At 42.4% G+C, this 27,882-nt stretch overlaps 3 protein-coding genes across 10 annotated transcripts in view; 2 read left to right on the forward strand and 1 right to left on the reverse strand.

The window, feature by feature from the left end:
* Positions 1-4,694, forward strand: part of rassf7a (Ras association domain family member 7a) — a 43,362-nt gene extending 38,668 nt beyond the window's left edge. For 3 of the 4 annotated variants that reach the window (XM_080475735.1, XM_080475734.1, XM_080475736.1), the window contains 3 exons: positions 555-729; positions 825-920; positions 3,083-4,692. In XM_080475735.1, coding sequence (XP_080331861.1) covers positions 555-729; positions 825-920; positions 3,083-3,114 — 303 coding nt within the window. In that variant the 3' untranslated portion in view covers positions 3,115-4,692. Of the gene's footprint in view, positions 1-554; positions 730-824; positions 921-3,082 lie in introns of all 4 variants that reach the window. The other variant, XM_080475733.1, reaches the window with a different exon arrangement.
* Positions 4,695-8,866: 4,172 nt separating this feature from the next.
* Positions 8,867-22,161, forward strand: phrf1 (PHD and ring finger domains 1). Of its 5 annotated transcripts, none has more exons than XM_080474866.1 (19): positions 8,867-8,954; positions 9,642-9,789; positions 9,902-10,045; positions 10,301-10,476; positions 10,598-10,681; positions 10,777-10,910; positions 11,014-11,105; positions 11,233-11,414; positions 13,176-13,308; positions 13,877-13,995; positions 14,121-14,302; positions 14,677-14,799; positions 15,569-15,723; positions 16,163-18,071; positions 18,162-19,315; positions 19,417-19,493; positions 19,950-20,099; positions 20,190-20,321; positions 20,472-22,161. In XM_080474866.1, the coding sequence occupies exons 2-19, from the start codon at positions 9,702-9,704 to the stop codon at positions 20,634-20,636; spliced, it is 5,199 nt and encodes a 1,732-aa protein (XP_080330992.1). In that variant the 5' UTR covers positions 8,867-8,954; positions 9,642-9,701; the 3' UTR covers positions 20,637-22,161. The 5 variants fall into 5 exon arrangements, 3 of the variants coding, with proteins under 3 accessions (XP_080330992.1, XP_080330993.1, XP_080330994.1); XM_080474867.1 differs by having other exon boundaries at positions 20,193-20,321; XM_080474868.1 differs by having other exon boundaries at positions 18,174-19,315.
* Positions 22,162-22,862: 701 nt separating this feature from the next.
* On the reverse strand, positions 22,863-27,693 carry irf7 (interferon regulatory factor 7). Its single transcript, XM_080474869.1, has 10 exons — positions 27,450-27,693; positions 26,451-26,601; positions 25,621-25,789; positions 25,427-25,527; positions 25,290-25,341; positions 25,081-25,185; positions 24,784-24,971; positions 24,156-24,357; positions 23,931-24,046; positions 22,863-23,843 (listed from the first exon to the last, which is right to left on the reverse strand). Exons 1-10 carry the CDS (start codon positions 27,545-27,547, stop codon positions 23,664-23,666), a joined length of 1,362 nt encoding a protein of 453 aa, XP_080330995.1. The 5' UTR covers positions 27,548-27,693; the 3' UTR covers positions 22,863-23,663.
* Positions 27,694-27,882: the final 189 nt, after the last annotated feature.

The following is a 27,882-nucleotide window of genomic DNA, read 5'->3' on the forward strand; positions in this document are numbered from 1 at the left end:
GATTGACTAGCCTGTCTGTGAGCATCAGTACAACTTGTGGGGACAATGTCATCACTGTTCTGACACAGTATTCTTCACTTCACATTTTCAATATGCACTGCTGATAAATAGCAATCCCTCTGGCATCTCGTCAATTAAGACAGCTACGGAAGGCAGCAGGCATATTAGTGTTTAAATTATATCCCTCTATGTATCTGCTCAAATACAATGGAGTAAAAAAAAGCTTGTGGCACTAGTGGGGCTTTAATGATTCACTGTAGCTGAAAGGTTTGACGATGACCTGATAGGGAACTGAGTCTGCAGGTGTGACCTATAGACTGTGCTGCCCCCTTGTGGTGAATGTAATGAACTGTTGTTCACTCCATCCGCTTCATCTAATTCAGGGTCGAGCTGTAGCCAATCACAGCTGAGTATGTTAATGTTCAGCTTATTGTATTTTCACAAGATGCACAGATAAACAATGTGCCCATTATTCAGTCAGTCAGTGCTGTTCTGGTAAAGACTTTCAGAAGTTTATTGATCTCCCCCATGATTCATGGTCTTTTCTGTTCCAGGTCAAACAAGACGAGCTGGAGGAGCTGAACAAGGAGCTGAGGCAGTGCAACCTGCAGCAGTTCATTCAACAGACTGGTGTCCTGCCCGTGCACTCCAACTCACGCTCAGAGCTTCAGGAGCAGCTGGAACAGTTGGAACTCGCACATTTTCTGCAGGAGGAATACAGGAATGGAAGTATGCAAACAAGAATCGAAATTATTGACCAGATTAAATGTTTCATGTTGTCTGTAAGAGACTGACACATTGACTGGTTTGTCTCTGTCCCGTAGCTCCGGATGAATCTCCACCTCGCCCCACTGCAAAGCAGTTCCTGGGACATCCACGCAACCTGCAAAACCCTCTAGTGTCCAGTCTCAACCCAGAGGGTGTGTATGTGTGACAGCCTGCTGCTTCCCAAGCCCATCCTGCCATGCGCCTCTCCTGCCCTGCTCTGTTCCCAGAAGCCCCTGCTCCCTAATTTTTATTTTCCCCATCTTGATCGGGTTGAAGGCTGCAGCTGGTTTTGGTGTTGGGGGTTGGAAGCATGTGTTTGGTGGTGGTTCCTTTGACTTCTTGACCTTCAGAGACTTCTGTCCTTTACCTAACCATCAGTAGCCCTTCAGTCCGGTCCTTGGCTTTTGTATTTTATTTTTTTAAAGTTGTCATACTCTTCCCTGCTCCTCCTCACATGTCCCTGATTTGCTTTACCTCCGTGGGTTTATTTTCCTTTCATGTTCGTTTTACTCCCCTCCTCCTCTCACTCTTTGCGTCTGGACTAACAGTAGCTGCTTTTGTTATGCTTAAATGCATATGGGGATTTGCTGCTAATTCCCTCCTCCCTCTGTAATACAGAGTGGCCTTCCCTCCCTCAAGTCAATAATCAACTACCAACAGCTGCTTTTCACAGTATCTCCTTGTAACACATCGATCTCACTGGGAAATACTGTGGCAGACATTCTGCTTGGGATTGTTTTTATACTGTGACTTGGAAAGTTATGTCCTTTCAGTTTGCCTTCTATGTATGGATACTATTTATATATGTGTGTGTGTGTGTGTGTGGAGGGAGGTATCTATACAATGCCTTGTACTTTGGTGATGCCCGACTGCCAAAGAGAAAGAGCCTTTCACTGGGGGCTCTGCAAAAAGTATTGCACTGTCCCATTCTCTTTCTGTGTGAAGCCTCGGTCCCTGTGTGCCTACATAGAAATGTATCTTTTTGTTGTCTTTATTCGCCCTGCTTGAACACAATGTGACTTATTTTGAGAGCTTATTAATTTAATCAAGCTCCACCTTTGCCGAAGAGATACATTTTGAAAGTAGTGCCACAGACCCCATGGATTGTTACAATGCTTTTCTTTTCATCTACTGGGATGGGTACATGTGGTTCTTTTACTTTCATCTCAACTAACTTTTGACCTGTTACAACTTGTACTGTGCCTAAATAATTCATATTTAGGATTTTTTCTCTTTCCAAATAATAACAATCATAAGTACAACAAAGGGAACTTATGTTTAAAGTGTTTAGGCAGATATATTAACCTCCAAAACACCTAAAACAACATTTATTGTATCGTAGCACTTAAAGGAGAGTGTGGGCAAAACTGCTATATTTCACTTTAATATGTATATAGTGGGTCTGTAGGTCGGGTGACAATGAAATAATAGGAGAAATTAGGACAAACACAAAGCTCTTTTTGAACATAGTTTGCTGCTTTTATTGTGTATGACAGACGTTAACCACATATGTAGACAACGGCTGTTTGAGTAAGAGCTAAAATTAGTGATGTCTCATGTGGGACTACAAGCCAGATACAGTGTTATCACAGTGAACATCAGCCTCACAGTTGCGCGCACAGAACACATGAACAAAGAACGCAGCCAGTTGAACTTGAAGGGAATTCTTCATGTTACCATTAGCACTGTTTCAAACTGTTATTGTCTGTGTTTACCTTGGGTCAGATTCCAAAACAAATGTTACAAATATAATAGTGAAATTACTTGTGTTTGAAAAGCTAAGCTGCAAGAAGCTGTGTGAGGCTCATGAATCTGTTGTTCTTGGGAATTCATTTTTCTCTAAATGCACGTTAACAAATGGGAAGAGTCTAACATCCAAGCATGACGTACAGACCCACATTACATCCATTATAGCAGATTTAGATTATCCATACATCTCTAATATGTTCTGATGAAGTATGTTTCTGTATTACACTTGACAGGTCAAAAAGTACTTTGTTTGAATGTGTGCTCTCTTTGGTGTCTGCAGTGTGGTGTTTTCCTTGTGGGGTTATACAAACACTCCTTGCTTTGAAAACTAAACACATCTCAGTACTTGTTGTAAAGTCTGCTTTAAACAGCGTCTGTTTCTAAAAAGCTAATCTGACTAAGATTTCACTCCACAAATCGTGGATGAAGGCATTAACCCAATGACAAGATGTTTCTGATGCACATCTATGAATATTTTTGATCGGTCTGTAGTGTTTCTGAAAAGTGTTTTGTTCCCCCGAAACAAAGGGATCATCATCCCCACTTATTTTTGTGTGTCTTGCAGTCCTGACATCGCAAGAGTCGTCATGGAGATAAAACATGGACCACAGGGCCAAGGGACAGTTGTTTCACTGTTCTGTCACCGTCACGTCTTATTTAACCATTTTCTACCACCTTCATCCATTCATTATTCAATCGACCATGATATACATACTGTATATATGTTAGACAAATATATTTACAAAATTTTGCTACTGTAAACATTTCAAATGTAAAATAATTTAGAAATCTTTTGCCTAGACAAATTATTCCTGTTACTATGTATTTAATTATAATAAAATGTGCATTCTGTTTTACATTCGAATTGCTAAATGATTGTTCTTTTTGTATTTTGTTTGAACGATACTGTAACGAGAAGCGGAGGTGCAGTGCTTGTGGAATACCCGGCAGTAAATAATTAACTCACATGTGTACACTTTCTTAAACTTACAGTGACATCAAGCCCCTGTGTGAAATGCATAATGAATATATTATAGGCACTGAAATATACATGCTTTCCTCATTTTAAATTTTTTTTTTAAAGCCACAGGGGGTCCTGCACAACAATTTCATGGCATTTTAAAGGCATTTTTTTTTTCACAGGTGGCTGCTTGAGAGTTCATAAAGTGCATCCTTGAAGCGAAATGTAGCAAACATCCTGGCATCACAGCTGTCGCTGTCATGGGTGGTGTGACACAGTGCAGCCACAGGAGGTGACGATAAAGGCGAAGGAGCCCCACTGACTTGTGAGCGCCCGGGAAGGCAGAAAGCCTCAAATGTACATTGTCGAGGTTATTCATGCCATGAGTATATTTAAACGATCACTCGGTCATGTGACAGTGGTGCACGTGTACTCTCCCCTCTCTGGGTGCATATAAATGTTATCACTTTTTAAAGTACTAACAAGCGCATGACTTGTTGTAATTTGATATCTGTGATTAAAGGGAATCAGCACGGTACATGTAAAAAAAACACAACTGCTCAGCTTCTGCACAACACTTTTGTCCTCCACCCCTTTTCCTGTTTGTTTACCCTGGAGAGTAAATATGCTGGCTGTCAACACAGTGAGTGACGTGAGCTTCCCCAGCCCTCTGACTGACCCCGGACTGAAACCCAGTGGACATCTATAAATACTCCCATCTGCTGATATCTTGACGTGTGGCAGGTAAAATCCCATCGAAAGCGGTTTCCCCCTTTCTACATCCATGTAAATCAAAGTGTGTACTCTCATCAAACGAACATTTTTCTCATCATGCCTATTGTCTTCACTTTTTTGTTTACAGTGTAAACAAACTTGCCATGTGTTAGAATTAGTCAGTGCCTTCATGACACTGCCAGTTTTGACGTTATGATTAATTATGTGGAATTGGATTATACTGAGAAGATTTAGTCCTGTCTGGCTTTTCAGGGGTTAGATAAGCTTCAAATCCTTGTTTAGTTCCTACTGTCTGGACAAGTCTGTAGCCAAGTGTGACACTGACGCCAACCTGTGGACATGAGAGATACTGTAATATGTGTATCGTGATAGAAACTCCTTATCTCAGCTTTTCCCTCTTTACTGCTACTTTCACCCAGAGAATATTCTGTGCCGGTCACATGATTACCAATGGTCATAAAAAGTCACTGCTTGACTCCAGGACAGTGCTTGTGAAATGTTTTATGCTCGGATTACAATAGACTGATGGTGCGAGTGTTTTCCAGAACTTCCATGTGCAACATAAATTACATCTCACCTCTCCCATTTCACATCCAAACCCCGAGAGAAGTCCAATCTCATAACGGCACATTAACAGATTATGATGATGTTTCAGGGCGCCATGCTGGGGGAATTATTTTGGCTCATGCATCAGCACTCCACATGAAACCCAATCAGAATCTGCTTTGGAAGATTTTAATGTGAAAGGGGGGGAAGCGGAGCTCCACATCTGAACTCTTTCAGAGGAAAAGGGATCAATACAGTATGTATGCATAATAGGCAAGTGGGTGTAAGGGGAACAACCTCCATGTGGATACGGGTGAGCATCTGCACGTCCACATTACAATGATAAATGGGCCACACGTTAATGAGTCTGACATACTGCACTTATCTGTTCCTCTGTGTCACAATGAGTCATTACACACTGATGGGAATGAAACGTCCTCACTGATAACAAGAAATTCATTACATGGTAAAACACACAATAAGATGCATGATGCCACAATTGGTTTTGAGCAGAGACTTTATGCATGCACACACTTAGCTACATTGTACAGACAGTTAATGGCTAAAAAGAAGTTACTCATGGGCTTCACGTTTATTCGGTGCAAACAAAGAAGTGGAAAGATTGTCATCGCTTATGAAATCAACGTCTTTACAGTTATGCTTTATTTATTTATTTATTTTTTTTAAAATAACCTTTTTAAGAACCCCTGGAGGCCCCCTGACCTCAAATCAGTAACCAGTCAGCCTGAAAATAATCTAAACCACACAGATGAAATAGAAGCTGAAGTAAAACACTCACCAGTAGTTTCAATTGGTGGCATTACTGAGGTTATCTCCACAGGAGGCAGTGTAATAACCATTAGTCCTATTTAAGGGAGGGTGAGCACATAGCAGGAAGTACAGTACAGTACAGTACACATGGAGACCACTGGGAGGGCGTCCATGTAAAGCAGGCCTGTCCCAGAAGTGTAGATAAAGGTGCTGTCTGGTCCGGCTAGGATGAACCAAAATAGAGAGGTATTCCCAAAACCAGGTTAGCCGCTGTCACACGCACAGTGGAACTGGCAACTGGCACAATGTGCGTTAGTCAGTGGCTTACCTGCTTTTAGATATCACACATTTAATGTGAAGCCTTAAAGCGCACACACTCTGGAGAGTAAGACAGATAAACACAGTGTCATCAAACAGTAGTTATTATAAACAGTCATTATAAAACGGGCGCTTGTGATTTCTATTATCCAGGCCTCCGTTGCTGTATCATTGCGCTTTCTGAAATATTTTTTTTAAAAGACACGAAATTTAAATGTATCCAATAATATTTTGTGGCCTAAACATTGTAAATAAAACAAAACTGCTATAAAATGAAAAATTACAGTTGATTTTCTGTCCACCACAAATAAGGCTACCTCAATTTATTATAGCACTTTCCATTATGAGCGGGATACAAAAAGTTTCGAAATAAACCGTAATTACGCTTAAAAATCTAACAACCATAAAGAAACTTTGAGCAAAAAAACACATTTACTGAGTGATTTCTGTCCTATTTACCGCACCATAAAAAGAGAATAAAGAATAGTGGCGGATAACGAGAGCTACTCACCAGTTCCAAGTTTTCTTTGGAAATATTTTTTTAGAGAAAGAAATACATTTTCATACACAGGTCCAGTTCTAGTAAATATCCTAACACTGTAATTATTGTTTTTTTTCTCCTCCAAAAAGCAATCTCAGTGCATGACTAAAGTTGGGTGCATTTAGGAACATAGTGTAGCCTACACCGACGCAGAAGTTCATTTCACTTGCACTACCCCTACCCTGCCCACTCCCCTGCATCTGCAACCCGACCTGGTTATGCAAATCACACACGAACCGGCATCACGCGAAGCCAATCAAAACTCGTCATTGAGATGCGCACCCCGCCTTCTGGAGAGGTTCAGCGAATGAACAGCTGAGAAGGGCTGGCCTACGTGACGAGCACGTTACCATGATTTCTAGAGCTATAGTTGGGGTGCGGCGCGTTCAGTTTTGCACGTCGTACATTAGGAATGAACCATTATCTTGTTCACAGTTTCCTGTCCTTGACCATTATTTATTGCAAACATCAACGCGACACGGGTTCCTTTGCCCTTAAATAGACGGCGTGTAATGCCACAGCTGTCGTTGGAGGCGTCGCGGGCGCGCTTTGTGCGCACTTTAACAAAGAGCGCGTCTACCCCTCCGGAGCGAAGTGGTTGAACTCGGCTTTACTTGTGTACAGTGTTGCCATGAGCGGAGTGTGGCTGTGCACGTACCAAGGATGCTGCATGACGGTCTGATCTGATGATGAGGAGGCGGAGGAAGACCACGATCAACCCTCAATTATTTACAGAGAACTCCCTGACATCGTGTACAAATTGTATAACACATCAGTGCAAATCCACAAATTAAAATCAATTACCAGCCTTTGAATTAATTCATGGAGTAAACAACAACACCATTTAAAAAAGTATTTGTTGTAAGTAACATTGCACCGTGGGATTTGTTAAGGTTGTGTGTTTAGTTTTTTTGTCTTCTTTTAAATCTCCACATAAACTTCCCCTGACCCCACTCTCAAGCTGTCACCTGGAACACTATGTTCTCCCTCCAGAATATTGTTGATATTTAGGTTTCTTTCATTTGTCAATATGGGGAAACGCATAACATATTTGTGGGATTCCCTCACAACATTTATTTTTTTTATAGGAAGTTTTCCGCTTATCAGTTTTTGATTGTCAAAACCCTGTCGGATTATTCCCTGCCAGGATACACATAACCCCATGACATGCAGCAGCAAATCAGGATTACACGTATTACATAACAGTGACTTTTTTTAACAGTCCCTCCGCTAGAGGGCGACAACAGTTTTTATAGCCTTCGGGTACAATCCTGAGACTGTGGCTAATTTGTTAAAGTTGGTCTTCTTCCAATCCAAAATATTATAGTTATATCCCCGTCTCACCCTATCAATGTGTACAAGCATGCGTGGGGAAAACACTAAAGTTCATTTTTCTCCCTATGACGTATCACACAAGTTACAGAGCTGCCAAGTGTCAAAATAGGTCAATCTTTGACCTGTACATCTAGATATGGCTTAAAATGGTGCTTGAATTGAGTATATAATATAATTTTATTGTGAGGCAAAGATTTCTAAACTGAATCTGTTTCATTCACAAAACTGTGTCAAATAATAGCACTGGCCACACCTGCTGTCTTCACGTCAGTTGGAATGATATGTGTGCACTTTTACATACTGAAACTTAACTGTATAATGTTACACTTAACATGTTTATAATAAGTCTGACTGTATGGGTCTCCACAGATCCCATGTTTGGTTACAGTTAATAAATGCTTTGCCTTTTTTTTTTTTTTTTTTTTTGGGGCAAATATGTTGCTATTTTAACTTTGTGGTCACCTTATCTTATGTTGTATGACAAGTCTGTGTTTGAAGACAATCGGGTGTGCAAATATAATTATTTATAAATGATTCCAGACCCATCATTTGCCCTGATTAAGGCATACTAGTAGCTCATCACCTTAATTCATGTCCACTGGCTCTTCTAAACCTGCCCTTTGTGCCCTCCTCAGTGCTGTCGGCAGACCCCCTCTGCTCACCATCTCCCACACCCATGCAGACAAGTCCCTTTGCAGACAGGTGCTTCAGTGTCACAGCCCCCCACCACCACCTGTTCATGTGAGCCTGTAAACCCAGTCAACTCTTCAACCTCCCTCCCACTCAGGCCCATTCTCTGTCTTTATGTAACCTATGCTTGGGTGTCATATACTGTATACTTCTTCTTCTTCTTCTATAAGGGCTGTGCAATTAGTTTGGTAAACAATTGCAAAAAACATATATAAAATGTAATTTAGTGGACAAGCTAATTTTTATTTTCGGAAATTGGCAAACTTGACAATGACAGGTCCAGGGTTACCTGGCGATTTCATTTTTAAACTCTCCTGCAATCTTTTAGAGTTACATCCAATCAATACATTTCCATGGCAGCTCGTGGACTGTAGCTCGTGCTCTGAACCCTGAAAAAGGGGACACTGTCTCTTTAAGAGCGACGCTGGTGGACTCCGTGCGCTGCGCTCGGCCTGTACCGTCCGCAGCCAGCCGGCGGTGTCACTCAACAACGGTGGAGACTTCAAATCACTCAAACGTACCCCCACACTATTGAAGAGGGTAGGTTTGCAACCATTATTAAACGCCCAAATGGTATATTGCAGTCGTCTGGATTAAACAGGAGGTGTGTTTAAAAGCCACTCAGGCACTGACGTTATTTTAGAGGTTAGAAACCAGCTAATTGTAGCGACCCCGAGGCTAGCAAACACGCTGAACTGAAGCTAACGTCCATAGCTGGCGTCATTTGTTAAGAGAAGATGGTTACTGAAGAGTTTTTCTTTCTTATTCATACTCTGGAAATCCAATGTTGGTGTCTCCGTCTGCATGCCATTCTTACTGTACGTCAGGAATGGAGGAAACTGGTTTGCAGCTGTGTTTTGCTCTTTGTTTACATGCAGCTTTGCAGCAGTCTGTTAGCTAGCAAGTGCAAGACAATTTGATTTGGCAGCAAACTGTGAAACATTGGATTTATCAAGGTTGAAACTAAAGTAAACTTACTGGTCTTCTAGTTTCCTCATGTGTTAATCCGTTTGCAATTATAACTGTTTCCTTCAACTCACATATTTGATCTTTTTCTGTTTATTGTAGACTTCAATGGATAGAAGTTATACTTGACTCCCTAAATTCTCCTCAACAAATAATAAAAAGGGTTTTAACATCATACCTCATGCGCAAGAACAAATTGAAATGTATTTCGAACTAATCAAATGTGAAGTTTCAGATTTGAATCCTGATTTGTGTTTACAGTGTCATTTTGGATATAAGCACCCCAGAGAAGTTGAAGTCTTGCTGTTCTGATGATCAGCCATGGATGAAGAGGACAGCCAGGATGAGCTGATCAATCGCAGCAAGTCTCAAAGCAAAGGGAAAAGAGCTGCAGTGTGGGCCATCTCAGGTAGCTTGTTATGCATTGTGTGACATTCAACTCATTAATGACTGACTGTTGTTTCACCAAACTTCGTTCACTGCCATAAGAGAACGGTGTACTTTTAAATGTTTCCTCGTAGATGACTCGGATGACTTTGAGGAGTCAGAGGAGGCAGAATCTGACAGTGGTGAAGAAGAAGGGGAAGATCACGTGAATGGAGATGATGAGGAGGAGGAGGAGGAGGAGGAGGAAGGAGAAGAGGAAGGGAATGAAGAGGAGGATGGTAAAAAGGACTTATAAATATCTCTTATGATATAAAATGTGGCTTCTGTACAGTTTTAAGAAATGTCTTTCTTTGTATCTTTATTACTGATTCAACATTACTTTTCAGAATTTGATGTTTAGTTGAATAAGAAAAGGTTCTTCTGGGAAAACATCCACAATGGCATGCAGACTTTTTGCATACTACTTTGTCATACAGCAACATGCACTGTTTTTGCCAATGCAAAGAATGGATTTTACCATCCTTCTTGATCAGATGAGGAAGAGAATGGAGCTGTTGGAGGAACCTCCGCTGACTTCGAAGTGTTGAGCTCAGACGAGGACTCAGACAAGTGTCCCATCTGCCTGAACTCATTCAGCAGCCAGCCTGTTGCCACGCCGGAGAGCTGCGAGCACTACTTCTGTTTTGACTGCATCCTCGAATGGGCCAAGGTGGGTCTGACTTCATCCTCACATTTATAGAAGGCGCTCATGTTTTTGTGCATTTAATTAATTTGTTTTTATGCAGCCGTGCAGGAGGGACTAAGTTATACTGATTTTGTCCTTCATCTAGAACGCCAACTCGTGTCCTGTAGACCGCATTGCCTTCAACAGCATATACCTAAGAAAATGTTATGGAGGGAAAGTGAAAAAAATGGTGAGTGTATTGATTTACATATGAATATTGTAATCATCATCATGCCACTGTCTTCCTTCTGCAATCACATTTTATTGTCTGGTTTCGTTACTCAGATAACAGTGCAAAAGCCTGTGAAAGAAGGTCAAGAGGAAACGGTAGATGTGACCCTGGAGCAAACAAACTGTGAGGTGTGTGGTAGCAGTGACCGAGAGGATCGTCTTTTGCTGTGCGATGGTTGTGATGCAGGGTGAGATTGATGTTGTTCAACTTTATAATTTTTTTTATGAATTAATGTACATATTATCCTTCTTTTAATAGAGCTTGCTAATTAGGCCTCTTTGGTTTCATAGGTATCACATGGAGTGCCTCACACCTCCTCTTAACTCTGTTCCTGTCGAGGAATGGTTCTGTCCTGAGTGTCAAGCCAACAACCTTCATTTAAGTATGTGTTTACCACCTCTCTTAGAAATATTGAAATTTAGACAAACTAAGCTGTTGGTTTTTTTTTGTTTTTTTTTAAACAAGTGGACATAATTGAAAATTTATAGATGTAAACGTTGTTGCTTCAGGAGATTCAGCAGAGGAGCTCAGTTATTCAGAGAGCCGACCTTCCACCACTCGTCCTGCCACCAGCCGATCCCAACCCAGGGCCGCAGGTCCCACCAGGGCCATCGCCCGCACCCAGCAGAGCGAGAGAGTTCGAGCTAACGTCAACCGACATCGCATCACTCAGGCACGCACATCGTCGCAGGTTTGGCATGAGGCGTGATGCTTCTGTTATGGCTATTTTCTTTTCTCTCACTCACACAGCTGTTACATTTTGTTGAAACGTTAACTAACACCCAACAGTTTGTTGTTGTAAGAATTACTGAATCAATGACATCAAGACTGATGGCATTAATGAATGCTAACATTACTGTTAAGGAGCAAACATTCTTGGTTGAGGTGCGAGAGGTCCCGGGTTCAGTTCCCAGACGAGCGCCCAAATAATGTTACGATCTCCTGAATTGGCTCGTATCAAAGAGATCAAACATGATGAAAAAGGCCAAGAGTTGCAAAAGAAAACCTGTAATTTTTTCCAAAGATTGATCCTGTCGCGTGTGTCGACCATGTCTGTTTCTTCTATTTTTTTCCTCACACGTTTCGGTGGGGCTGCTTCCTCTAGCACAAATTCCTGATGTCAGTCTTAAGTCAACAATGTGGAAGTCGCATACATGCGATTTGACTGTTCAGACAGCGGTTGCGTTGAAAGACCACAAATACATGTCTGATTTGGTACCACGTATGATGGAGGCCTGGGTCTGGGGTGCAAAAATCGGAATTGCAACATTCACACTGTCAAAAAACAGATCAGGTAGGGGTCACTTGTGAGCAGGAAATTGGAATTGGGTCACTTTTGTCTGCAGTGTGAACATAGCCTAAAGGCCAATTCATACTCCATAAGAACAAGAAGAAAGTTGGGCACTCCTTGGTCCTGCTGAACAAAATGACGTAGAAATTTGGTTCGGCTGTGCCAACCATCTGGGCCGAAGTATGTCGGTGCCACACTGCCGAAACTTGGGCACTGCCGTGTGCTGCATACATGTTCCAGCTCGCTAATGACCATCAGTCATATTTTAATTATGTTTAGTATGTAACTTCGTTCCTGTATGAGTCCCGCAACTCGTTAGGATGTTAAAGGCGGCTTTACGTGATGCACCTGAACGCATCACTTCACTCCTGCAGTTAAAACCGGACCAACATGGCGGCTCAGATACAAACTTTCTGTTTTTTTTACTGAAACAGTTCAGAGAAATGTATTTCTGAAAACATTGGAAGCGGGAATTAAGCTGTGTCATTGAAAAGTTAAAACGCTGCTTCACAGATGTGTGCCTACCGTGAGGGGGCGTGGCCTATGAGTTTGACAGCTTCTTCTAGGAGTTTGAACTCAACTGCAGAAAAATCTTTTTTTTTCAGCAGCGAGCTGACGTCACAGCCCGACTTTTCTTCTTGTCCTTATGTGTTCTTATGGGGGTATGCAGGGGCCTTTAATGCTGGTGGGCCAGCCAATAAGGACAAAAGAAAGGGAGCCAGCATTGTCCAGCCCAAATAGGGCCGGCAGAACAGGGCTCTCTCTTCTATCCTAACACAAACCAACTAAACAAGAGAAAATAAGGCCACTAAAACTGAACGATCGGCTCCCCCAGAAAAACGGGATACATGATCGAAGAGAGATTGAGCTGAAGTCTCCTCCCCCTCTTAACGGTTAGTCTAATTGCTGAGCAGCCACACCTGTTGAAATGAAGACGCATGGATTCAAATAAATTCAGGCTGATCATCAAGAGGAATGACAAGTAACAGTGCTACAGCATCTAAATTAATGCCACTAATTCTGGAAATGAAGCCTTGCGGTTTGACACCTGTGGTGAATAACATGTTGTGGTTTTTTTGTTAAGTAGCATGTTTGAGAGTTGCGTTTGTACAATCAAAGTTTATGCAAATCATTGGGCTAATGCAAGCTGTTTCTCCTCAGTTGGCTCCCACATATCTGATACAGTCAACCTGGCTGGATGAAACTATTAATGCAGTGGTGGCCGGCCTCAACACGGCGGTTTATGTACGAGACTTCACGCCTCGGGTCCCATCCGGCCGCAGACGCAAGTCTGGTAAGAGATGACACACTGAAGTGGTTCAGAAAGTTGTAAATTAGTGTTGTATGAGCATTAATTCCTGCACATAGCAAGGTCATTTTATTGATCTAGCACCATTCAGACACAAAGTCAGACACTGTGGTTTACAAGGAAATTAAATAAATATATTAATGCAATTCAATTAGGAATCTTAATCTAAGTGTTTCTTTATAGACGTCGCAATGAAGGCGGATATTTCTCCACCTGCCTTCTGCTTGACTGCACTCTTTTTTTTTTTTTTTTTCGGGGAGTGCATCATTCCACCATGGGGTTTTTCTCCTGCCACAGACTACTACAGGAGCTATGACATCAGTAATGTTTAACGCTGAAGTTATTTGCAAGGTCATGTGAAGAGATGGTGTTTGAGTGAACGTCTGGGCGAAGACAGCACGTGTGTGTTTTATCAATGAGATGTTCTCTTATCACCTCTGTTTTACTTCTACTGAGATGGAAACAGAGTCCGGAAATAAAGTGTAAAAGTTGCTCTAGAACCTAAAAAGTTAAGTGTGTACGGGAGAATTGACCCGTAATTGTCTTTAAACAGTAAAGCGAAGGAAGGTGAGGAGTAAGAAGACGTCTTCTGCTCAAGGTAAAAAAGGTAAAGCAGCGAGTACAGGAGTGAAGAGGAGGAAACGGAGAGTAAGGAGGACGAAGAGAAGGAAGGTAAGCACTGAGACGCAACTGTTCACTTTGAAAACATCCACTGCCTGTGTCAACTAGTGACCTCTTTTCTAGTTTTCACCCATTTTTCTGAAAACCCTTTTGTTTCCCATGGGATCATTAAAAAGAATGCCACTCCCCGGAGCCGCATTGCCAGTAACCTTGGCATTGCAAAGGATAAGAAGAGCTCATCGCTTCCTACCGTTTACCGACCGTCGGAGCATACTCTTAGCAACATGCGTGCTGACATAGGAGCTGCATCCCTCTCTATCTATGGAGATCCATTTGACCTGGATCCCTTTACGGATCGGTAAGCCAACTTCTCTTCTGACAGGCCTAAATCCCCCAATGCCGTTTAGTTTCTTTATGTTTTCTAATAAGCTCCCTTCATCAGATTGTATTGATGTTTCACAAAACAAATGCGTAATGATACTGACTGCTGAATTATGATCGATTGCATCGTTTCCACCAAATTCATCTGGATAACTTTTTTGAAAACTATTTTACCGTTGCAGTATTTTAAAATCAGAAAGCTCAAGTTCAAATTAATCTGAATCATAGCTCATTTGGTATTGTGTGTATAGAATTTGTGGCTTTTATATGTTTCAAAGTGTTGATATGCATGATATATGTGGTTACACTCATCAATACCAACTATCTAACTTTTTTTCTTGCGACTACCAGTGAGGAGGATGAAGAGCAGGCCCACGTCACGTCTCTATTAGAGGCCAAGAGACGAGGAATCTCTCGCTCGGCGCTCCGCTCCCACCAACCTGTGGCTCGACCAGTCACCGCAAGCCTCTCCAGGTAACACCCACTTACACACAATAGCTTGAATTACAGCACTGGTCCGGATAGAAGGCGATGACCCTTAAGGTCATAAGATAAAACCAAGTTAAATGAGATAAAAAAAGTTTTGCAGGCCAAAACAGGAATTCTTTTTTTTAGTGAACATTTTAAAACTGTGTACACATTTTTAAAAGCCCTAACCTGACATGCACACATGCTTAACTGTGCAACTTCGACTTACTTCAGGGGCATTTCCCCCGGACATCCAGTTTCATATATAGCGTCCAGTCTCCGATGGGGTCAGCCAGAAGACCTTGTGCCTCGCTGGCTTTGCTCTAACTGTCGTCTTCACTGCCATTCAAACAGTTTCAAATTCTGCATTTTAAATGCCTGCCTATCCAGTCATAAAATGAACGAACATCCAGTTGGCATGTTTTGCTTGCCAGCTCATTCAGAGCGGTCCAGCTTACGAATAGTAAAGATAAAGTCTTCTGTTTGTAAAGCTTGGCTGCCTTTATAAATGGGACTTTTGGGGGAAAAAAAATATTGATTTAAAAATTTTGGCTAAAGTGAACATCTCAATCGAAGTGAGAAGCGTTTCCCACCACCATCATCAAAACAACAAAAATCAACAAGTTTGTCTGAAAAACAGTAAACTGTTAAATTTTTTCGATCAGAGAATTGGCACTGGAAAAGAAAACGTAACGGAAATCAACCAAAAAAACATGTACAGAATATCCCATAGACACTTCAGAAATCTCATTCAAGGTTTTCTCTGCTATACCAGAAGGGGTATGGGTGTCCCCCAGTCTGGGGGCGTGGTGGAGGCAGCTCCTGTGCCTGATCTGCTGGGCAGCATCCTATCAGGGCAGAGCATGCTCCTGATGGACAGCTCTGATATCGTCATCAACCGAGATGGATCCCTTAAAGCTACAAAACCAGGTAAGTGTGTGAGACATTTAAATGGTTATAACAGTTATGGGGAAATGTACATCAGTGCTCTCTAAATATCCAACTTCTAAAACTGGTCAATGTCAAACATTAAGTTATCCTTATTTTTTCAACACAAGTGGTCAGCTGTGCTGTTTGTGTGTTCACTCGCTCGGACATTTAATATTTTCTTACTCGGGTCTCCAGGCATTACATATTGTCAATTTCTTATCTTTCCTCTGTACCATGTTTTGTGTCACAATAATCCGTAGAGCATTGTGAGTAAAAATTCGATTTTTCATGTTCCAGAACTGATGACCAGTTTATATCTTCATGGTTTGTAATCGGTGTGTGACATCTTAGCTGCATAGTCAAATCTTACCTGGAGAAAACGTGTTATACGTCTCAGTATTTTTTAAATAGATTTAATACTCTTTTTGTTGTGTTGCAGTGACTCCATCCCCATCATTGACCGCTGGTAGAAGCAGCAGCAGCTCTGGAGATGCCAGCACCCTCATCAGTCCAGTGTCATCGCCTAACCTCGGAGAGAGCTCTTTGTCTCTCCACCACAACGGAGCGTTACCAGGACCCTCGAGTAGCACTAGGAACGGAGATTTGACCCCGAGCTCGTCGCACTCGCCACCCTTTATGGCCTCCCCACCCAGCCACACTCGGACAACTCCTCATTCTGATTTACCTCCTAGAAGGCATCCGAGTTTGCTGCCACCTCATTCAGTGAGACCCGCCACCTCTCCTGCTCACCAGGGAACCAATGGAGTTGGCGCCTCAAGAGAAATTGCCTCCTCGGCTGTCCATCCTACCCCAGACCTCAGCAGCAAGAGTAAAGGAATCGCTCAGCCACAATCTCAGTCTAAAAAGGCACCTACGAAGCCCATGTGGGTCGACGTGTCGGTGCTTCCAAGGATCCCCAAAATAAAAAGAGACAATGGCAGTGCCACACATGAAAGCACTAGTCAAAGGGCGATTAGTGACAGGAGTGGCAGGGGGAATGGTAGCAATTCTTCTGTTATTAATGGCTATGCCATGCATGAAACGGGCACAAACAACTTTTCTGGAGACAAAGGAAGGCAGCAAAGCGTCGACCAGCAAAAGAGCCAAGTTGACGGTCAGGCCCAGAGGCACAGATCTGATGGAGCAAGCTCATCTTCATCATCCTTCTCCAACTCGTTCTCTTCTGCTTCCTCGTCGACGAGCTACCCTGCCAACCAGTCACGGTATTCCTCAACGCCCTCGTCTTCATCTTCAGTGAGTTTCCGCATCAACTCCAGCGGGAACTCGTGGCATTCGAGGCGGCTGAGCATTGCGTCATCCTCGTCCAGTGAAGACACCAGACAGGGGAACTGCAGAGAAAAAGACAAAGCCAAAAAGAGACAGCTGCGCAGGGATAAACAAATGCTGCTGGCATCGCATACGCCTGTCAGTATGGAGCAAGAAACTGATGCATATGATCCCTTTAACCCCACTTTGTCGGATTCGAACAGCTCAGACAATGAGGCCGAGAGCACAAGCCTGACTAGGAGCTCTCAACGTGCTTCATATGAGGGCAAGCCTCCTAATTTTGGAAACATGGAGGCCACGGTTAAAGAGGAAAACAGGGTACAGATTAAAACTGAAACTCAGCCAATTGAGGTATCACAGGAACAATCAACGTCAACTCAGACAACTGTACCAGAGGGTGTTGGATGCTCAGAGGAAAAAAAGTCTGCAATATTAAACATCAAGACAGAAAAACCAGCAGTTGCACTTAAAATTAAAATTAAGAAAGAACAAGGGTTAGATGATGAAAAAGATTCTGAAAGGTGTGATGAGAGCATAAATAGTTGTCTAAATTTAGAGACGGAGAGTAGGCTGCCCGCTCATCACAGCTTGGTAAAAACTGAGAGACGCATTGATGAAGAGGACAGTGGACAGACCTCTGCTACTCACAACAGATCTGTTCCGAACAATAAGGATCAACCATTAGCTTCCACCTCAGCAACCAACAAAAAGATCCTAAAAGAAGAAAGTAATTCAGATTCTACACCCACTTTGAAGTCCCCATTAAGAGATCCACACCAGAGCAAGAGACCCTCCAAACCTTTGAAGGAACAATGCTCCAGCAGTTCTGAGACAGACCGGAGCAGGAGAGGAGATCACCATACCTCGGGACGGGGACACAGGCACGAAGAAAGGGATGGGGACAAAGAAAGAAGTTCGCGGCAGTCGCCATCTGGGGAGAGGAGGAGGGCACGTTCAACCAGCTCGGACAGCTCTCAGCCCAGTTCCTCTGATCGGGCGCAGAGGAAAAAACGGCGGTCCCGCTCACGATCCAAAGACAAACCTCGGAGGAGACGATCCAGGTAAAATAGGACAGTTTGTTTACTGCACTTCCTGCTAACGCTGCAGTGATCTTGTATTGTACCAACGCTAATTCATTTTCTTAATTTTAGATCTGCTTCCAGCTCCAGCAGCAGAGAGCGTTCACGGAGGAAGAAACACAGGCAACGCAGCAATGACAGGGACGATGGCAGAAAGAAAGACCACGAGAGAAGACGGCCGTCAAAGGACAAGAGACGCAGTCGTTCTCGCTCCAAATCCCAATCAAAGTCACGTTCTCGGTCCAGAAGCACATCGAGATCGAAGGACCGTAAGCGCTCTCGCTCAAAATCACGGTCCAGATCCAGGGAGAGGAGGAAAGATCACGCTAAGCAGCAACGTCCATCTCATCCTTCTAGAGACAAAGTGGACTCTCGATCTAAAGACAGGAGGAGACCGAGGTCTAGATCGAGCTCAAGAGAGAGAAGGAAAAATGAAGGGCCATCCAAAAGCTCACAGAAAAATTCAGGGTCATGTGTATCGTCCTCCATAAAGCAGCCGCAGGACAAGAAAAAAGCTAAGGATATTACACGGCGCTCCGTTCAAGAGAAGAACGTTCCTCAAGTGAAACAGGAGTCACCCTCCTGTGCTTCTACATCCAAAGTTAAAAAGGAAGAAAAAGATGTCACTGAGAGACAAAGAGCAGATCTAACAAAAGAAATTAAAAAAGAGAAAATACCATGTCTTGATATGTTTGAAGATTCTCCATCTATCAAAGCAATCAAGAAAGAAGAAACTGACATGCCTCCTTCGACAGCTCACGTTGACGAGGAAACCCAAACCTCCAACAAGACGGAGTTTTGTGAGCTGCCTATAATGAAATGTGAGCCAGATACCCCAGAATTAGTCCAGATACCCCCTGTAACCCCACCTTCTATGCTGACGCCTCCTGCTGTTAAAACTGAATGTGAACAACCACTTTCTGAGTCCGTTCCACTGTCATTGAGCTCCACCACGCAACAAAACCCTGCTGGATCAACTGTGCCTGACAACCAAGAAGCTCAGCAACCCTCCGACTCGGAAGAGGACTTCAATGTCGACGTGATGCTCGACAGCCTGGATTATGTGAAGTCCGAGCCCCCAGAGGAAAGCGGGACAGCCCTCAAGCTGGAGAAAGAGGGACCGCCGGTGTCCACTTTAGCAGGGACAAAAACCAAGACTCAAGTAAAGCGGGTTACCTGGAACATACAGGAGCCAGAGGGGCCTCAACCAGAGAAATCCGCCAGCAGTAAGTGTTTTCACAGCGGTCGTGTACTATGTTTTGTAACCTCCGTATATCCTCCTAAGAAATGCACTTCATGTAAAGACGTCCTTGCTTTTCTCACACAGAACTTGCTCTATACAAGTTGAAGCTGAAGCAAGAAGGAGCTCGCAGACCGTCTTTAGCAGCGCAGACCTCCAGTCAGGTAGGGGCGAGTCTTTTGTCTAACCTGCACTTAAACACAGAAGTCTTTCAGAGCGTGCAATGCCTAAAGTGACCAATGGGTGGCAGTGTTCATCTGTAAGTGACTTGTGTAGAGTCACGTGGCAGAAACTAAAACTGATACTGAGGCATTTTCTGAGTAAATGAAAGTGAAAGTGTCCCTGAAACGATGAACTGAGTCCCTATACGACAGCAAAGTTCATGTAAAATGGCAAAAGGTTGTTTGATCCTCTTGCTCTACAGTAGGGAAATAAGCATAAAATATTGTACAAAACACACATCGTCCTTATACAGTCTGAAATGTTTCAGTGTGTTGATCCTCCAGAATATTGAAATTCCCATGTAAATATGATGTAAATTGCTCCAGTGTTTGTCTTTCATCATATTTTGGTTTTGCAGTATTGACAGACGCTCCGTTCTCTTCTTTACCTTTTCTCAGGACATTTCTGGAACAGTTGGGGATCCCTCCAAGAAAGGGGCTGTTGGCCCACCCTCTACCTCTTCTCACTCTGATGGCCTCCACCCCGAAGCGTTGCCGACCTCCGGACAGACGGAAGGCGAGGAAGGAGATTTTTCGAGGAAAGACAAGGTGATTTATGTTTCAGTTTAGGAATGATTGCATGGCGAGTCGTCAAGCTGCAGCTCCTTGTTAAAACTCGTATCGTTTCACATGCGCCAGCAGTACCTTAAGAAGCTCCACATGCAGGAGAGAGCTGTAGAGGAGGTGAAACTGGCGATCAAGCCCTTCTACCAGAGAAGAGACATCAACAAGGATGAATACAAGGAGATTCTCCGCAAAGCTGTCCAGAAGGTGTGCTCAAGCTGCTTGACGTTATCACCGGCCTGCTGCTGATCAGCCCGTCAAACCACTAATTGATTTCGTCAGTGACTCAGCCATTTCTCATCGTCTCAATTCATCGGTTTAATATGTGTCTTGTTTTTTTTTTTTTCCTTTCACCAGGTGTGTCACAGCAAGAGTGGCGAAATCAACCCCGTCAAAGTGGGGAATCTGGTTAAGGCGTACGTGGACAAATATAAACATGCTCGAAAGCATCGGAAAGATGATGATTCAGGGAAGGCGGCGGAGGTGCAGCCCGAGACGATGCAAATCTGTGACAGCCCGTGAGGAAGCTGAAACTACAGGCAAAGACGTCCACAGTCCCACAGCTCACGCCGTTTATTACTTTATAACATGGGCCACGCTACCTGCTGTATACACTTAATCACGGTTTGCTCCCAGCTTCAAGACGACACATTTTCGACAATGTCAAGCTCCCCGCCTTAGTACAGTTTTGGAAACTCTTCACCGATAACTTGAGCAGCACCTTCTGGTGTCTTTCACTCGGACTGTCACTGCCAAGAACTGGTATTATTGTGTGGTACAGCTCAGAATAACCGACAAACAGACTCTCATGGAGGGAATAATCAGGTAGCTTTCTTCTTGGGCTTATCCTCATGAGGATTCTGTGTGATGTGGACTCTTGAGTTTTCCATGGATTTATTTTGTTTGTTTGTTTAATGGGCGGAAAAGGGTATTTCAGTGACAACACTCGTTTAAAATATGCAGTGAATGCATAATCAGTAATTTATCACATAAAGGAAAGACACTGTTATGCAATTTTTTGTAGAAATTTATTAGTAGAATTCTGAACAATTTTAGATTTGCCTGTAAATAATATAGATTTGATATATCCAACTGTATGTTCCTTTCATCTGTGTTGCCTGTGATGAATGCTGGGCATAAATGGTCGTAGTTCAGGTTTGCTGGTCTATGTTTTGTGTTTTAAAGCCGATGTTTCGTCTCTTCCAAAAATCTAATGCGTGTGTCCTATGAGCAGATTTAGTCCAGCAAACTACACGAGGAATTTGGTTCACTGTATTTAAATGGGAAAGAAAGTCTCTCTTCTAAAATAGTGTTATTCAAGCTTAACCCCCCCCCCACACACACATCTAACTTCTTACAACAACATACAGCACTGAGTTCTAACGAACATAGAAATTAGGTTATTGTGCCAAACGGGTCAACCTAATAAAGTTGAATAAATTAGACAGTTTTCTTAGGAGTGAGGATTACCGTGCCAAATTAGGTAATGCAGATTATACTTTGGAGTGATCCAAACTTTGTCTATAGCTATGATTTCACAACAATGTTTCTCGATCACTATAAGGTCCAATTTACTGTTCATCTCATTATGATTTAGTGAAATCTGTTAAATGGAAAAACGTGTCACAATCCTTACAAAAAAGTAAAAAACATGCCTAAACCCGGGAAAGTATAAGGTGTTTATAATTGATTCCAACTTTCAGTTTAGCTTAATCCTCCTTTCTGTGTTGCGTTCTCCAACACTAATGTTCCAGGAAAATGCAAGGCTGCTTGTTAACCTTTTTTTTTTTTTTTTGTCTTTACTGGTTCGTTTTTCTGCTCTAAAGAGGTGATTGAACTCGTCAGGTGATTGAACTCGCCCAGTATTTTGCCATCATGTTTAATCGGGCTTTAATAAAGCCAAGGACTTTTAGTGGGAAGAAATAGGTGCTCGCTGCTGATGTGAACTGAATGTATGTGAATGTGCTTCTTTTTCTGTATGTACTTGATCCAAGCGGTCGGGTGTTTCTAAGAGGGAACACATAGTAATAAATGACTGGGGAAGTAGTGTCTGTTTTTTAACATTCGTCCATATTCTCACAGGAGGAAATGAGTTGAAATCCAGGCTATGGTCGTTGCTTTTCCGGCATCTACTTCCTGTCATTGTGTTAATGATTCAGATCGAGTCCAATCTTTTTCTGTTTTTTGAAGGGGGGAAAGAAAAAAGCATTCCACTTCATTTCAGACCTTTGAGAGATCAAAACGATCCCCATTGGACGCAACGAGAAATACTCAAAGCTTCATGTATTCAAACATAGATATTTATTTAGATTTATGTAGGGTATACCTGAAAGTTGTATTGCTACTGCTGCTCATGTTCAATCCCTTCTTAGCTGCCCCTTGTGAGGATTTCCAAGATTGGAGATAGAAGAATGGTCAGTCAAACACATTCTATCACTTTCAATGAAATTTGAGTCGAATACACCAAATGTAGATTTGTGATTGAATAAGCTTGATATACAGCCGTTCAATTTCCTCTACTTCAATCTAGTAGAAGGGATGACATTTTAGTTGTCAATTCCTGTTGGAAATTTTCTATTTTTACTCTAAATATATACGTAAATAGGTTTCTTCTTTTCATTGTATTCAATTTTATTCAAGAGATGTTGGTTCATGCAAGAGCTGGGGAATTGTATTTCATTCTAATTATGAAAATAGTCCGTTATAGGATCTCTGAATATCAGTTTTAATGAACAGGCACTGCTCGAGGATAGTCACACATTGACAGTTTATTCAGTATGAAAAGTGCAAGATGCAAAACAGAGTTTAAAGATGAATTCAAAGTGTAAACCTGTCTTCACCACACGTACACAACGGCTGTATGACACAAAAGACAATTCTACTTTTTGCAAGTTTCTCGTATATCTGATCATAAAGATAAAAACTTGTTTTAACATTTGAGTAGACATTTATCTGCTGAATGAAAAAAAAATATTTACAGTAATCAATGCTTGGAGTGCAATAAATGGGTCAGTAATATTTCATCCTATCCCCCAGATGTTACATAAGCAGGATTCCAAGTAATTTTTTTTAGGTACAATTCAACTTGTTTCTAGACATTTTTTATTTTTTACAATATGTATGTTGTATATGTATGTAACAATAAATAAGGCTTCTTTACCAACGTTTCTTTTTAAAAATACATTCTTGCATGTAACATTTTAAAGTGAACTATTGATTATATTTAGCTTCCACACAGAGACCAACACTAGCCTTCTAACGGACCGGAGCTTCTTTTCTTCAAACCTAGCTCAGGGGCTTTAAAAGCAATTAACTCATTGTTGGCAAGTTTATGTAGTGATAAAAATCTCAGTTTGAGATCAATGTGGAAAAAACAAAGAGGAAAAAGTTATCTTTTTTTTTTGTTTGTTTCCAACAAATCATCAGTTGCTTTCCTGACAGGAGCCTGTTGAAAATGCCATCACTCTGGCTAAAATCGTAAATGTGCTACAGCAGGACGTGGCGCATGATTCCACGGGTAGTCGTTGAAGTTTCAATAAGAGGCAGCGGTTAGAGGAAATGTGTGGCAGCCTGTAGTGGGTCCTCTGCTGACGGCAGGCCAAAGGCAGAGCTGATGAGATCCATGAGGCTGTGGTGTGAGATCTGCAGGCTGACGTTGCCGCTGTGGAGAGAGGAAGCTCCGTCCATCTGGGCCATCTCATGAAAGTGTCGACAGATCAGCGGTACCACCTGCAGAAGTGAAGAAGGAGAGAAGTTTTCGAATGTTTAAAAAAAAAAAAAAAAAAGCAAAGAAAAAAGCTGAAGTTAGAGTGTTACCTTGACTACAACGAGCTTCTTCTCCAAAGGCTTTCCATCAGGAAACTTCTCTCCAAAGCACATGTTGATGGTGTACTGCGGAGAGCCTCCATTGTTCTCCTTGAACTGTTTCAGCTCTGAAATATATACAGAATTTATTTCTGAACAGGCCCTAATATTGATGTTGCGTAACAGGTGTTGGTAATACAATCCAGATTTATAAAAGAGCATGAACCCCACACCTACCATGTACAAACTGCGAGAAGCTCAGGAGCTCCACCAAGGTGTTTTGAGGCAGCTTTGCTGGTTGTGGATGAGCCACAGTGGCATCACTGGTGCTGGCAAACACATGGCATCGGTCCTGCCTCCAGGCATAGATGCCCGTCTCTCGTACTTCCAGGAGAAGACCTCTCTGGATGCTATTGAGCAACCGGTTGGTGTAATCAATCTGCGGTAAAGAGGTTGGGATTAGAAAATCCATCACATTAAAATCTTACAAAATCCAAACTGTCACAGTGATGAATTTGGTCACTATAGAGCTTAACATTTACTATTTCTCAAATGTGCAAAACTCCTTCGTTGGACTTTAAAAAGCAACACATACACGGTAAAATTATTTTTTTTTTTTTATATTCAGAGTTCCCTTTGCAGGAGCAAACCTGGTACTTCCCTCTTTGAAAGCCAAGTTGCTTACATTGTCTATGACAGTGAAATTAGCAGATGTGGAAGCTGGCAAAGCTCCTAACACACAGGCCGGCTCCGTCTACTTCTCTTTCATTTGTGAACCAAATATAAAGTCGGTAATTTGACTTTTAATTTTCTTTGTCTTTAACTTTGATCCAGGTGTAAATATCCCACAGATGCCCTGATTTACCTGTTTGTGATCGAGGAGCTCCTCGGTGGCCGGGAAGCAGACCGAATGTGCATTCAACTCCGGGGCTTCGCAGCCATAGTGGAGCTGGAGACGGGCGGCGCTCAGCTTTTGTTTAAGCATTTCCTTTTTTCTGTAGTGGATGGAGATCTCCAGGTCAAATATGGTGGGCTGCTGAGGTGAACTGAGGACTATAAAAACGAAAGCAAGTTCAGAACATCATCTTCCTTTCCATTCCTTCCAGAGATGAATTTGCATGCATTCATGCGTGACATATAAATTGTACGTGTTTGTACACACTCTCGTAGTTTGCTGGCTGCTGTGGGTGGTTCCCAGCCGTGGCGGGATAGCTTCCAAGAACAGCTGGATCCTGCGGCATGTCGTTCTCCATAAACTGTTGCTCCTCTGTTTGTCAAAAGAAGTCAAGCGAAACCACACATGAACCATATCAGTCATAAAACCATGAAGAAAAAAAACCAAAACATTTATATGCCGTTATTGCTCTGTACCTTTTGGCTGATTGCCAATCCCCAGCGCCATAAAATTGTTGAGCAGATCACACTGTTCACAAGGAAAGAAAATGTTAAACTTTCTACAGGCTCGAGGGAAGAATAGAAGTGAAAATACACTCTGGGAGATACGCTACCTCACTTCCTGAGGGGACGTACGTTACGGGAGAGCAGAAGATTTCTTGGATGATATCAGAATCCTCCTGGGAGTCCTGGTTTGGCAGACTGTCATAGTTGTCTGCAAACAAAGCAAGCAGGTCAACAATGTTTTGCTTTTCCAGGTACGGTACTCGAAGCTTACAGGCGTGGTTAAAAGGGACAGTCGTCTTACATTTAGTGTTGATGATCTCATATACTTTGTGAGGGTCGTCCGAGTTCTTGGAGTTATTTTCTATCATTTCGAATTGCCGAAGGGTGTTCAGAGCACAGCGGAAGTTGGTTTTCCACCTGGCTTTGTCATTGGGGAACTCGTTGATTTTTCCGCTTGCTACGGCCCAGGCCTGTGAGCCAAACACAGAAAAAATATAAACAACATCTTATCTATTGTTTACTCCCGTTGTTAGTGGAAAAACAACATCTTGCAATCATGCACGTTTCCACTACACCACACTTTCTGCTCACATCTGAGCTGTCTGCCATCGAAACTGGAGACACACCGTGACTGAATATTAAACATTTATTGACTAAAGTCACGTTGTGAACTTTATCATAACAGCACACTATAAATCATACTGGACCACACCTTCAGTTTCCATGTTATATATTCAAATACATCATTGATGGACCAGTTCCCATCATGTTGTGGAGAATTACTTTAGTGGTTTCATTCAGTAATTCTGAATGAGCTTTACGGTTCCTTTGTTGCTTTCACTCCAATAGAAGTGGACGTGTCACCTGTATAGATTCCATTAAGTCTAATGTGCGACACTGGTGGACCTTTTGACTTTACCACTAGCTGGCTACTACTGCCCGCACTTTAATGCAGGAATGACTCAGTTTGGCTGTTTTCAACAGAAAACTAGGAGGCACATGACCACATGTATTTGTACTCGGTGTCATGATATAGGAGAAGTCAGGAAAGATGTCCACATGGCACCTGATCACACAGTGAGAGCTAAAACCAGTAGTGCCGTGAAGAGTTAAAAAGGCCATCAAACTTACCCGGAATATTTTACTGTCCTCATCGTTGCAGTCCTTCCTGGAGTTGTGCTTCCAGGGGACTCTGAACTTGTTTTGGGCCACATACCGCACGCCGGGGTATTGGCCTGTGGCCACTTGCTCTAGGAGCCAGTTGGCAAACTGAGGCTTCGGGCTGCGAGAAAACGTGGCAGATTAGCATTGCTCTACTGTGAAACAAAGAAAAGTTTCACAAGGGGACAGAGGGGGAAGCACATGACCACAAAGAATCTGCTTAGACAGTGTTATTGTACTTGAAGCATCTGAATCATCCACGATTCCATGCAAAAACAGACCTCAGATATCAGCTAACCCTAACCTTTTATAGTGCACTCACTGCAATACTTGGGAATTGACATTTTAAACCCATTCAAAAAAAAAATAAAAATCTAACTTGTGTGCCTTTAAATGCTTTAGAACCAAAAACCTGTATGTTGTAGGACCTTAACTTGTAATCATTAAAACATCTGTTAAAAAATGTACACTGACTAATCACTCATATAGCATTTATTTATGCTTTAACAGTCATGTAAATGAGATATATTTCTAAACAGATTTCTGAAACATGTTTTGCACTCTTACTGCAACATCCTTTAGATCTTTGAGTACTATTGTTTGTTTGTTTTAATTATTATAATAATTGGATTAAGTGTACAGTCAAGACAGAAACAGCATCTATTTCAAAAACAGTTCGTCATCCATTCTGTCAATTTCATTGATTCACCACAGTTAGAGTATCACAATAGTTGGCCTTTGTACAGACAACAACCCTCATAGCTGGCAGATCCCATCCAGTGATTACCAATGATGCAACATCTGACCTGGTGCAAACAAACTATGAAAGCAGCACCCTGTGATGCTGAACCAGGGCATTTTCTTTTACATTTTTTGCCAGAATTTAGAATGTAGACAGATGTAAGGATGTAACAGTAAAAACTCACGTTGACTGATTGAATACAGACACATAGAAAGGAAGAGGCCTACCTTTGCATTTCAGAGAGTGGGCGAATCCCTGACAGAGAGCTGCCGATCTGGTTTGAACGCAGCACCTTCCCAGCATTTAAAGAAACCGGTGACATCATGTGAGCGTGGATCGTCCCCTCCCTCTGTGGGAGGGCGCACTTCCACCGGACTGACGTCGGTCGTCCGGATACTCTGATATCAACGATCGCACGTTTCGTCAACAGGGGAGGAGAGACTCCCTCTGCACTCCGGAAACTGGACGCGGTGAAAGACTGGGAAGTCACCGGCCGAGGCAGAGGCGAGAAAGTGAAAGTGAGGTGCTTGTCTTCATCTCGTCTCTTGCGTCATCACATCATCTGAAAAAAGTTTTGTCTTTCAGGCCCCCGAGAGTTTACAGGTAAACTAATCCTCACCAGATAGAAGCGTTCACTTGTTTTTACTATAAATCTAGCTC

The sequence above is a fragment of the Lipophrys pholis genome (genome assembly GCF_963383615.2).
Source record: "Lipophrys pholis genome assembly, chromosome: 11".
In the NCBI taxonomy this organism is placed as follows: Eukaryota; Metazoa; Chordata; class Actinopteri; order Blenniiformes; family Blenniidae; genus Lipophrys; species Lipophrys pholis.